The sequence below is a fragment of the Cajanus cajan genome, chromosome 11 (assembly GCF_000230855.2).
Source record: "Cajanus cajan strain Asha chromosome 11, NIPB_CcT2T_4, whole genome shotgun sequence".
NCBI classification, from domain to species: domain Eukaryota; kingdom Viridiplantae; phylum Streptophyta; class Magnoliopsida; order Fabales; family Fabaceae; genus Cajanus; species Cajanus cajan.
This window is the reverse complement of record NC_138527.1, coordinates 4,632,735-4,645,953: the sequence shown is the minus strand read 5'-3', so window position 1 is coordinate 4,645,953 and position 13,219 is coordinate 4,632,735. Positions and strand designations below refer to the sequence as shown.

General features: G+C 29.2%; 2 protein-coding genes across 2 annotated transcripts; one reads left to right on the top strand and one right to left on the bottom strand.

Annotated features, from left to right (window-relative positions):
* Nucleotides 1-2,188: 2,188 nt before the first annotated feature.
* Nucleotides 2,189-3,490, bottom strand: LOC145953213 (uncharacterized). Its single transcript, XM_083067058.1, has 2 exons — nucleotides 2,592-3,490; nucleotides 2,189-2,492 (listed from the first exon to the last, which is right to left on the bottom strand). Exon 1 carries the CDS (start codon nucleotides 3,326-3,328, stop codon nucleotides 2,678-2,680), a length of 651 nt encoding a protein of 216 aa, XP_082923184.1. The 5' UTR covers nucleotides 3,329-3,490; the 3' UTR covers nucleotides 2,189-2,492; nucleotides 2,592-2,677.
* Nucleotides 3,491-11,115: 7,625 nt separating this feature from the next.
* LOC109818710 (GEM-like protein 7) lies at nucleotides 11,116-12,546 on the top strand. Its single transcript, XM_020384240.3, has 4 exons — nucleotides 11,116-11,466; nucleotides 11,604-11,687; nucleotides 11,845-12,119; nucleotides 12,215-12,546. The coding sequence occupies exons 1-4, from the start codon at nucleotides 11,328-11,330 to the stop codon at nucleotides 12,386-12,388; spliced, it is 672 nt and encodes a 223-aa protein (XP_020239829.1). The 5' UTR covers nucleotides 11,116-11,327; the 3' UTR covers nucleotides 12,389-12,546.
* Nucleotides 12,547-13,219: the final 673 nt, after the last annotated feature.

Genomic DNA, 13,219 nt, shown 5'->3' with positions numbered 1-13,219 from the left:
TTTCGGTCGCTAAAAATTTGAAAACCAATTATTTTGGTCACTATTTCAGTCGCTAATAACTTGAATTAGCTACAAATAATTTCGGTCGCTAATTCAGTCACTAAAATATACCAGTATTTTTAAATTCTTTTTTAATTATAAATTTATACCTGTTAACAAATATGACACTACTACAAGAAGCATATTTTACATCAGTTCTTTAAAGTCATTTACATTGGTTCTAAAACTGATGTAGAATAGAGCGACGTAAAAAGTGTATATATTTTTACATCGGTTCTGGAAAACCAATGTAGATTTATGTTTAAATCTACATCGATTCTCCTGAGAACCGATGTAAATTTAAGCATAAATCTACATCGGTTCTCCTGAGAACCGATGTAGATTGCATTTTTTTTATAAAAAAAAATGTGCTTGTTTTTGGATTTTTTTTTTGTATATATAATGGAAAAATATTGTCGATCAAAATAAAATGCGCCATCAAATTACAAGCTTTATTTTCTTATAGTTTTAACATTCAGGGCCAAACATTCAAGGGGAAAAAAGGTTTACTAGCAACCTCTCAAGTTTCAATAACAATACAAAATAAGATGTAGCCATATATAGAAAAAGAATATCATTGTGGAACCCTACATCACCGTACTGCATCACGTGAGAGCCATAATATGCACCTCCATATAAAGTGTTATCTGTAACCCAAAAACATAGTAGTAAAGGTATCAATCACACAACTATTAACACATACCAATGTTTGTCCATAAAATTAGACCAAGAATTTAACAAAAACAACAACAAAAATAAATCTCACTTATAACTAAGAAATCAAGGAATTGAATTATATTCTTCAATTTATATCCTCAAGAAAGCATAACAATGAAATTAAGGGTGAAATTCAAGATGCAAGAGGACACATATTCTATGCTCTGCTGGTTTTTTTGCTTAACTTGAGAACTCATGTGACATTCTTACAAGTTGCTCTGTACCTGTTCATGATGGCAGTGCAAGGGTAAATAAATAGTAAAAGGAATTTATTTATACCCACCTGTTCACATCAACAAAAACATTGCTAAACAAAATTTTTAATTTATTATTAATGGATTATTAACTAAATGAAAAATGAAGAAAGGTAGTCAAAAATAATTTCATTGATATGGCTCTATAGTATGGTTTAGGTGTTTCTGAAATTTTTTAAAAAACAAAAGAGTTGGATAAAGGTGACTTAACAATAAAATGAAAACAAAAGTTATTTCACCTTTTCTTGTAAGTTATTTTCTTTCCGTAGAAAGTTTTTAATGGTTACAAACTGATGGCTACCACCTGCAAGGAAAGGTTTATATTAATAATTAATTATATAAAATAAAATTAACCATTTTTACAAGTTTTTACTTGTGGAGTACTTAAACCAAAACAACCAGTAAACAAAAGCTATAGTGGTATACTATACTATACTAATTATTGGCAAAAAAAAGGCTCACAACTAAGGTAAAAAAGAATAAAAAAGGACAAATGTGTGTTTTGTGGATTACCTTTTCAAGCTCATTAATTTTAGAAATTGAAATTAACGATTCAGCTATAAAAAGAAAATCCGATTTATATTTAAAACAAAAGGTTTTAAGTGCAAAACTTTATATTGGTTTTATATTGGTTTCCAAAACTTTATCATCAACAATTGCTGACACCTAGTAAAATAATATATAATAATCAGTCAAAGTAACCAAATTCATAAAAGTGCATATTTATAATCAAAATTGAAGCAAAAGTACCTTCTGCATTTTGTCAGCTTCATCTTCCTTTACAGTAGCCACGGACTGCGGTTTTATATTGGTTTCCAGAACTTTATTATCAACATTTGCCGATGTATAGTAAAAAGTATATGATCAGTCAAAGGAACCAAATTTAAAAGTACATATTTTTCATCAAAATTGAAGCAAAAGTACCTTAAGCATTTTGTCTGCATTGCCTTCCTCTATTTTGGTAGTTATGCTCTATGGTTGTGTATTGGTTTCCTGAGTATTATTATAAACACTAGCTAACATCTGGTAAAAAAACATAATAGATAACAAATTGGATCTATAAATTATGATGAATCCAAGAAACTTTATTCAAAAATCAAAGCTGAGGCCTTAGAATGATATCAAGTGTCGCATAATATAAAGTTTGAAAGCCAAACAAAAAAGTGAGACATGATGTTAGCACAAATACCTTGCTTTAAAGTTGTAATATACACATTTCTAAGGCAGACTGAAGTTCAGAATTCAACCTATCTGCATCATTTCCAATGCTGGATGCTTCAGTTAAATTTTGGAGGCATCTCCTTAAATGCTTAATGAGGTCAGATATTGCACCAATGATTGCAACTGAAGTATGCTGCTTCACATTTTGTGCAAGCTGCGTGGTGGTGTTAATAATATCAATCTGACGGATAGGCTTCTTGGCAACATTCTTGTGATCCAAGTGCTTGATCAAAATGGATAGTAGAAGATGGGAGTTATCTCCTGGTGTTCAAAAAGTGATAATCAATTAATTATATAGAAAATTAGATAAAACTGCATACTTAAAGAAAATTTATAATAGTGAATTTTTTACAAGGCTACCTGATTCTGCTAGAAGGGATTGCAAATAAATCAAAACACAAGAAGCAACTCCCTTTTCAGAAGACCAGTGGTTATCAATATCAAAATTATGAAAAGTGGTTCAAGGACACGCCACACAGTTGAAGCTTCCTTTGCCAATTTGGCCATATTATACAAGCAAACCTTTGACCAATAAGTAGGATCTTTAGCAGTATCCCTGTAGAAGTAGTGAACCACTTTTCATAATAAGCAAACCTTTGACCAATAAGCAAATCTTTCATCCTTCTCAGCCTCTGCACACACACACCCATCAAAAAAGAAACAAAACCCACGATTCCAAATCCAAGAAAGATCAAAACTTTTTCAAGAACCGTCCATACCAGGGAGTCGGGTGCAGTATTTTCTTCGCAGTTGATACAAGGCAGAGGCAAGGGAGAGAGGTCGGACACGCTCCTCCGGAAGGTGGGCGGGAGGGGCGGGAGGGCGGAGGGTCTGGGCGGGCAGCAGGGGTCGGAGACGCAGCGGCGGAGGACGGGGGAGGAACGGCCCTTGGTGAGGAGGGAGTGGAGGTTGAGGGGGACGTGGACGGCGGAGAAGCCGTGGAGGGAGAGGTCCTCTTGGTCGCAGAAGAGCTTCTTGGCGCTGGGCTGGGCGGAGGAAGAGGGGGAGCGGCGCTTGATGGGGGCGACGGCGAAACAGGGCGACGGCGGAACAGGGCGCTTGATTGTCCTCGGATTTAGCGGCCTCCGCGGAAGCATCCTTCTCCGGAATCTTGGAGGCCGGTGGCGATTTGGCTTCGTGGAGCAGAGGCTTGGAGTCTTCTAGGATTTCGGTGGCCATGGATGGGGGAGGGGGGACCAGAGAATTGGGAACCCTAGCGGTGAGAAAAACCCTAGAATTGGAGGGAAAAGGAATACTAGCTCACTCACTCACTCTTTCCCCCTTCTTTTTTGCTTTTCTCCTGCCAAAACTACTTACTACTAACCTAAAAAATAAAAAAATGGAAATTAATTAATTATAATAAATCAAAATATTATAAAAATTATAATTCAAATCAAAAGAAATCAAAAGTATTAAATACATTAAAATATTATAATTAAAAGAAATCTAGTATTAAATCAAAAGAGTATAAAAATCATAACTAAAATTATAATAAATATTCTGATATTAAATATTTGTATTAAAGAAATTATTACAGATTTTAAATTTTATTTATTATGTTTTATAATCAAAAGATATCTAATATTAATTCAAAAGATTATAATATATAACTCAAATCATAATAAATAATTTGATATTAAATTTATTATATATTAAAATTAATTAAATATTTTTATCAAAGAAACTGATACAGATTTTATATTTTATTTACTATATTTTATAATCAAAAGAAATTCAATATTAAATTAAAAGATAATAAAAAAAATATAACTAAAATCATAATAAATTTTCTAATATTAAATTTAGTATATATTAAAATTAATTCAATATCTATATTTAAGAAATTGTTACAGATTTTAAATATATATTTTAAAGTTTTTATTTTATTAAATTAATTGAAAATAAATTATATTTTATCACTTTTTAATAAAGTAAGTGAATGATAATAAATTAACTAAATTTTTTAAATATATTTTAATTAAAAATATTTTTTTATCAATACAATGACTAAAAGTATTATAATAAATAATGAAATTAAATAAATTAAATCTTATAATGATTATTTTTTAATAATACTAAATTAAATATTCTAATTATTTTATAATAAATTAAAATAAAAAGATAATAAAATATTTTAACTGGTATTTCAAATAAAACACATTAAAATATTATAATCAAAAGAAATCCAGTATTAAATTCAAAGATTATAAAAATCATAATTAAAATTATAATAAATATTTTGATATTAAATATTTGTATAAAGATATTGCTACAGATTTTAGATTTTATTTATTATATTTTATAATCAAAAGATATCTAATATTAAATCAAAAAGATTATAATAATTATAACTCAAATCCAGATAAATATTTTGATATTAAATTTATTATATATTAAAATTAATTAAATATTTTTATTAAAGAAACTAATACAGATTTTAGATTTTATTTACTATGTTTTATAATCAAAAGAAATCCAATATTAAATTATAAGATAATAAAAATTATAAGCTTCTGTATTATATATATATATATATATATATATATATATATATATATATATATATATATATATATATATTACTTTCCCAAAGAAATCAAGTTGGTATAAAATTATTTTCATTTGATGATAATTTATTTTAAAATATTAAAATCTAGTTCATAAATAATTATGTTAAAAGATTTCTTATAAATTTTTCCCTGTTGAAAAAAAAAATACTCCTAAAACACTGATGTAGCTACGAATAAAATCGGTCGCTATTTCGGTCGCTAAAACACTGATGTTTCACGGAACCAGATATGATCTTTCATTTTTCTTTTATAATCAAATTTGATTATGATATGAATTGATACGTGATTTTTTTGCCTTTAATTTATTTTGTAATCAGATTGGCTAATTTTGACTTGAAGCAACACATTAAAAGAGGCAATATATTTTGATCATTTATTTCAATAAAAATTTAAAAACAAATCAGCTATACTCACTTGCTCTAACTTTGATCTGAGATCCTTCATGGTTCTCAAAAGATGAATTATTCAATATTTATGTTTCTCCTTCTCTACAACAAGTAACTGAGCTTGCAACTTTAAAGATGAATACTCTAAAAAAAATCACAACATTTAATTTGTGCTTAATTTATTTAAAATAAATAAATAAATAAAAATTTATTTTAAAATTTTAAATATTTGTATTTAAGAAATTGTTATAGATTTTAAATACATATTTTTAAATTTTTATTTTATTAAATTAATTGAATATAAATTATATTTTAACACTTTTTAATAAAGAGAGTGAATGAAATAAATCAATATAGCGACTAAAAATATTATAATAAATAATAAAATTAAACAAATTAAATCTTATAATAGTTATTTTTTATTACTGCTAAATTAAATATTCTTATTCTTTTACAATAAATTAAAATGAAAAGGTAATAAAATATTTTAATTGATATTTCAAATAAAATATATTAAAATATTATAATCAAAAGAAATCCAGTATTAAATTAAAAGATTATAAAAATCATAACTAAATTTATAATAAATAATTTCATATTAAATATTTGTATCAAATAAATTATTACAGATTTTAGATTTGATTTATTATATTTTATAATTAAAAGATATTTAATATTAAATTAAAAGATATCTAATATAATGTTGAGGATTTTTCAAAGTTTAGAAAAGATATTATATTATGTATATATATTACTTTTAATATTTTACAAAGAAATTAAAGTGGCACAGCGGTACCATGCGTGGCCCATAATCTCCATGTCCATAGTTCGAATCCTAGCTTTGACATTTTAATAAAAATTGCCACATCAATTGACATTTGAATGATAAAAAAAAAGAAAAAAGTTTTAGCTACTGATTTTAATTCGGTCGCTAAAATATTCAAAAGTTTAGGATTAGCGACCGAAATAAAATCTGTCGCAATTTTTTTTTGATATTTATTCAAAATCAGTCGCTAATTCCGTCGCAGATCATGCTTTCATAAAACACAATTAAATAGCGACCGATTTAGCGACCGATTTTCTCGCTACCACCCAAATCCGTCGCTAATTCAGTCGCAAAATAGCGACCGAAAATTTTCGGTCGCTAAATCGGTCGCTATTTTGATCAGTCGCTAATTTGCGACCGAAAAATTTCGGTCGCTAAATCGGTCGCAAAATAGCGACCGAAAACTTTCGGTCGCTAATTTCGGTCGCTATTTAGCATTTTTCTTGTAGTGTATATTTTTTTTATTTATTTACAAGTTTGCCACCGCGTTTATAATTTACATCGGTTCTATTAGAACCGATGTAAATATGACGATGTTAAATAGTGTTTTTGTAGTAGTGAATGTTACTATATTTGCTTCTAAAATCAAAGTCCCACATCAAGTAGAAAAAAATATATTTTTCTTATCTCTAATTATTATCCATAATTAAAGTCTCACATCGAATAGATTAATGACTCATAAAGAGTATATATAACCATATAGTTATACTTAAGATAAATGAAATTTGATATTTTATATATAATTAGTGGTAACTAATTAAGAATGTCTTCTCCTAAAAAGTAACTAAAAATTCCTAGGAGTTTAAGAGGCATAAAAATATAATAATTGATAGTAATATATCTAAATTAAAATTAATTATTATTTTATAAATTAACAAAATATTAGCAACATCATTAAAATGTTACAAAAATACTACTTTGCTAACATTTGAAAAATGTTACCTAATTATATAAAAATGTTATTAAAAGTCTTTAGCAACATGGACTGTATACAACATTTGATAATATGTTGCTAAAACAAATTAGTAACATTTATACATAATTAAGTAACATTTTTCAAATGTTGCTAAAAGTTATTTGTGTTTTAGTGGGAGTTGTTACTGGTAAAGCATGTTGAGACTTGTGTATTTGTATCGTGAAAAGATCAAATGAATTAAAGATAAATTGTATTTTATGGATGGAATTTCTTGGTTGGGATACAAGGTCGAGATGTAGAGATTATTCTGTAGTACATGCATAGGAATATTTACAAGAGGCTAAAGTTATGTTCACTCTATTATGATTGCAGTAAATTTGGCTACAATGAACAATTAGATGCATATATTCTTACTCAATAATAATCACTTTATTGCTAATTTTTTGAATTTTGAGGACTAGTAGTGGACTTGATAAATTGATTTTGGAAGGGGAGGAGTAGACTTTTGATAGGTTGGACGTGACAATAATATCTTTTTGTTTGATTATATAGTTGGGAGGTGAATTGGTGGCTATTCACTATTTATCTTACTTTATCATAATTAGTAGGTGTTTTAATATATTACCACAACAACTCAGAATTTTACTATTGTAAACGGGATTTTGGTACCTTTTCTACCAATTTAATATTACTCTTTCTTTGTTGATCCAAAAAAAAAAATGATCACATTAATACTTGCGGTATGTTATTTATTTTTATTGACCTAATTGTTAGGGTATATATGTTATATCACTAGTAGAAAATAAGTATATTACGTCACCCCTTTTATGTCGGAAATACGAAAATCCGACGTAAAAAAAATGCGGTGGCATTTTTGTAATTTTTGCGAACTTTTTTACGTCGCACCTGGTTAGGTCCGACGTAAAAAGTCCAATCTACGTCGCACCTGGGAAGGTCTGACGTAAAAAGTCCAATTTACGTCGCACCCTACCAGGTCCGACGTAAAAAAGACGCAAATTTGAATAAGAGAGCGCGAGGCACACCGCGCGCATTCACTTTTCATCACTTTTCATTTTTTTCTCTGTAAACCCTCTCCCTCTTCGTTGTGTAAATCCCTCCGCCTCCTACTCCTTCGGTCCTTCCTTCCTTATAATTTTTCTATCATTCAGTCTCCGTTCATACGACAAAAACAAGCAGTTTGCGTTCATACGACTAAATGTGTATTTTCCTTCCTTATAATTTTTCGAGGTACCATCTTCAAGTTTGTGTTTTTCTGTTTCTGGGCTTTTCTATGAGGTTTTATGACGTAAATGATGTTTTTTTCATCTGTTTGTTTCAAGTTTTTGAAGCTGGAGATGGAGAAGGAAGTGACCAAGTCTACCTGAGAACGCGCTCCTGGGTCTCTCAAGCAGAACGGCCCGTTCTGCTTGCAGAACGGCCCGTACTCCATGGAGAACGGGCCGTTGTTCAAACAGAACGGGCCGTTCTCCAAGCAGTACGGCCCGTTCTGCTGCACTTGTTTTCTTTTTTTTTTTTAAATTTTTTATGACTTTTTACGTCGGACCTTCACATGTCCGACGTAAATTTGCGTCGGTTTTCGCGCCCCGACGTAAATTTACGTCTCCCGCTTCTACGTCGGACATTTTTCTGACGTAAAAACCCCTAAACTAACCGACGTAAAATGTGTATTATGTACTAGTGTATATTTTTGTTGAGAGGTTATATTGTGAATAATATCTTATTGTATATTAGGTATTAACACATATATAATTCTACAATGATAAATATTTTTCACTTTTGAGTCTAAATTCTCATGTTTTTCCTTTTATTATCATCGATTAAAAGGTCTTTCTTCAATGAAGTATACATGTGTTTTATAAATTTTTATTTATTTTATTATTCTAACGATGTAAGACTTTATTTATATCTATTTTGTACAAAATCTCTCTCTCATATATATATATATATATATATATATATATATAGAGGAGGGTTCAAACGACACCGGTATAACTTTTACTAAGTGTTACACCGCTCAATAACTTTATATTAAATGTGAATTTTGAAAATCCAACCGTTAGATTGAAAGTTCATATCTCTTAGATCATATATGTCAAATTTTGTTAAAATTGAACAACAACTTGAAGGTAATCAAAGTGTTCATATTTTAGTATATTTTGAAATGTATATATTACGTCAATTTTGTTTTATGAGAATGAAGTATCAAATCATCTTAGATTAATACAAAATTTGACATATATGATCTAAGAGATATGAACTTTCAATCTAACGGTTGGATTTTCAAAATTCACATTTAATATAAAGTTATTGAGCGGTGTAACACTTAATAAAAGTTACACCGGTGTCATTTGAACCCTCCTCATATATATATATATATATATTTTGACTTGTAATTAATTTTAGCTTATAAAGAAATTTTTTTTTTCTTTTCATTTTTTAAGTTTTTATGGAAATTTTATTTAAATATACCCTAAATTGAGACTTCACTTGTATTAAATAGCAAACTAAGATTTGTTATACCAAGAAGATATATTTGTTTTCTTTCAACCTTAATAAAAATAGGTTTATCTAAGAAAGAGTTTAACTCTTTGCATAAACACACCACTATACATTACGCTTAGTATTTTTTTTATAAACCAAAATATTCTTTTGTCAAAAATGAAGAATTAATTCTTCAAAGTGTTGTGATCTATATTTAAGAATATACTACTAGTGGATATAAAATTATCATCTAGTCTACTAATTTACCACATTCTATCTTTCGCATTACTGTACATATATCAAACCTCTACCACATATTATGCTAATTAGATTATATATATATATATATATATATATTTTTTTTTTTTGTTTAGCGTAAAAAAAAAGAAGAATGGATTGCAACATAGGAAAGAGATCAACTTTGAATTAATTCAATAGTGGAATCTTTTGTTTTTCTAATTGTTTTCTTAATGCCTTCCTTCTAGTATCTTCCATAGAAATCTTGGGTTTCATTTCAAAGTTCAAACGCGGTTTACATGTGGGGCATAAGGATGATGCTAGATTGATCTGGCATTCTCTTTTTGTCAAAACAAGTGTGTCTTACCTCACTCCACCACCACATGATGTTCTCATTGCCTACCTAATAACATGCGTATGTTTCCTTAGCTGACTCATCTAGGTATTACAAAATTACCAAGTATGCTGATCGAGAAGTGACACTTGCTTAGTTTTAGGTGTTTTATTTTCATCATCCATTTAAGAAGACTGCTTTTGACATGTGGTTTGCTAATGTTTCTACGTACTGGGACTACTATTAATTTAATTATATATAAGTGAAAATGAAACCAACTTGGAAAAATACTGATCTTATCTTTAATCAATTTCATAAACTATTTAGAGCCAAGCAAATGTGTCTGGCGTAAAAAGTTATTTGCAAGGTGATCATTTGATTTTCTTTCTACACTCTAATTTATACGTTTATTTTACATTTCATGACATTATATATGTATTATTTTCTCTCTTTTCACTTTTATAGAAAACCTCAAGGTGTACTCATTCAGAGCTTTTTTTTCTTTTTTCATTTTTCTTCTACCTTAAGGTGCATTCACTCATGGAGTGTTTTTCCTTTTTCTTTTTCATTATTTCTAACTAGATTTCATATCTTATTGCAAGAGATCACATGTTAGTCTAGCATCAGAAAGCTAACTTGCCAGTCCATATAATGCTCTTTGACATGAACGCACACATATAATAAATAAATATGTATAAAAAGAGGTAATACATTGTATTTTGTCAGCTATATGTCATCAAATATATTCCCGAAAATATGTCCCCCATTATATTGTGAGAGATGATACTATTCTCCAAAAGATTGCCTTTAAATTTTATATTGCTAAGAGCTTTTGATGAAATAATTTCCTTATAATTTTGAATAAAAGATGATTGCCCTAAAAGGAACCTACTAATTAGTTCAACCAACCACAACCTCCATATTCTAACCATTGTAACCTATTAATTTTTATAATCAATGATATGTCAACATCATCGAAGCCTTGCACACTAAGAAGTTACCTTATTTACACACATTATACCAAACTTAGTAACGATCCACTTTATTTTTGTTAATCATGACGAGGATCAAACCTTATACAAGACCTTGCTTTTCTAAAATAAAAAGTTAGCAGAAAAGCAATCTTGAACCGAAGAATGACCATCTTCCTTTATTTTTCATGATGACAAGCAGATGACTCATCCAAAACAAAAGTCAAGATTCATATGCTATTATATATACATCTTCTGATCATCAGGTTTCATCAACCAAAGTGGGCATAACTCTCTTAAATTTATGTAACGAAATAAGATCATAGAAGAAGAAATTTACTTGAAAGGTTACATATGATGGCATCTTTTCTTCAAGAGCTTCTAATTGGATTTCCATTCACCTCAGCAGCATACTTGGGTGAGAAGCCATCAAAGAGATACTTGCCTGCTCCAGCTTCCCAATACAACACATCTACCACAAGTTCAAAGCAAAGTAAGATATATCGTTTATTTAATCGATCAATTGTTTTAATTAGAAAATGGGAGAAAAGATAATGATCTTCAGGTCTTCAAAAACAGTATCATATGCTTATATATTAACAACACTGGATTAATGTCTTGATTTTTCAGGTAAAGTAAATTCAATTCTAACCGGGATAATGAACAAGCTTGGGAGAAAGACTAACAGTTTTGCAACTGGACTCAAAGAACATGGTATACATACTCTTCTAATCACATTTGATTCATTTACTGTGTTAATTATTTTTCGATATTTATAAGTATTTGTTGAGAAATTTATCCATGCTAACTCATAATTATCACACAATATTAAAGTTGTAATTTACTGATAAATATTTTTGGTGACATGCAGTAAAACTTGGGCCAAAAATAACTAATACAGTAAAAGGCAAATTAAGCTTAGGAGCTAGAATTCTTCAAGTTGGAGGAGTGGAAAAAGTCTTCATGCAACTATTCAAAGTAAAAAATGGAGAGAAGCTACTAAAAGCATCTCAGTGCTACCTATCAACCACATCTGGTCCTCTAGCAGGCCTCTTATTCATATCCACCGATAAAGTTGCATTTTGCAGCGAGAGATCAATCAAAGCTTATTCTTCAAAAGGTCATTTGATCAGAATCCATTACAAGGTAATACTCACATATATAATTTTAATTTGCACAAAGCCTCTAAATATGTGTCTCTTCAGGCTCTCTAACGTAAAATTTCCTATTTGTCATTGCAGGTTGTGATCCCACATGAAAAGATAAGGTGTGTTAACCAAAGTCAACATGAGAAGAAGCCTTCGCAAAAGTACATAGAAATAGTTACTGTAGATAACTTTGACTTCTGGTTTATGGGTTTTTTAAATTATCAGAAAGCTTTCAAATACCTAAAGCATGCAATCTCTCAAGCGTAGACACAAAGGGGGAGGGAGAGTAGAAGTTTAGTTTTCTCATTCTCATTGCTTCATCGTTAATTATTGTGTGAAACCCCGAAAGGCAAAACACAGGTAGCCAAGTACAAATACACATTGTACATAGTCATGTTGCAAAAATAAAGAAAAAAATTCTTCAATCTTAACTTGTCCCCTCATGTTGGTCACTCTATACGTTTCCGGAAGGTTCACAATCCCGAATTAAAATGTCATCACGCTTAATACAAGTTACGGATATATATATAGGTAATATATATTACAGGTATTTAAATTAATCACCAAATAAATATTATCATGTTCGAGTTGTGATTACATCAACCCGATGACCTAACCGATTAGGTCGTAATAACAAATTTCAATTGCATGCTCAGTTTGTATTTTCAAGGAAATACTTGAATGCATTGTAGAAATGAATTCCTTGTATATATATTGAAGCAAAGTGTTTAGCAACAGTGGTGGTTTTAACGATTCAAATTTCAGGATTAATTAATAATTTAACGTCAATAATTTAAGAAAAATTTTTACCATCAGTATTTTTTAAAATGCATACATGTAACATTTTTCTTTTCAGGCAAAAGAGTGTATATTGTATGAAATTGTTAGCAACAAATTTTTTTGGCGAGATTAGATAAGTCAGACAACTAACGGCTAATTTAACTACTTTGTTACTATTTTTTTTTTTTATAAGTATGATATTGATACAAAGTATTCACTATTGGAAGTAGTAACTAATCTTCGTCAAGAACCATGAGAGCATATAAGGTGAATATTATCCTTCCAACATAGTCTGCATCATACGCAAGGTTAAGATTC

Coding starts and splice junctions, on each gene's coding strand:
- LOC145953213 (XM_083067058.1), bottom strand. CDS start 3,328: ATGCTTCCGCGGAGGCCGCTAAATCCGAGGACAATCAAGCGCCCTGTT.
- LOC109818710 (XM_020384240.3), top strand. CDS start 11,328: ATGATGGCATCTTTTCTTCAAGAGCTTCTAATTGGATTTCCATTCACC. Junction 11,688..11,844: donor AACTGGACTCAAAGAACATG/GTATACATACTC, acceptor GGTGACATGCAG/TAAAACTTGGGCCAAAAATA. Junction 12,120..12,214: donor TGATCAGAATCCATTACAAG/GTAATACTCACA, acceptor TTGTCATTGCAG/GTTGTGATCCCACATGAAAA.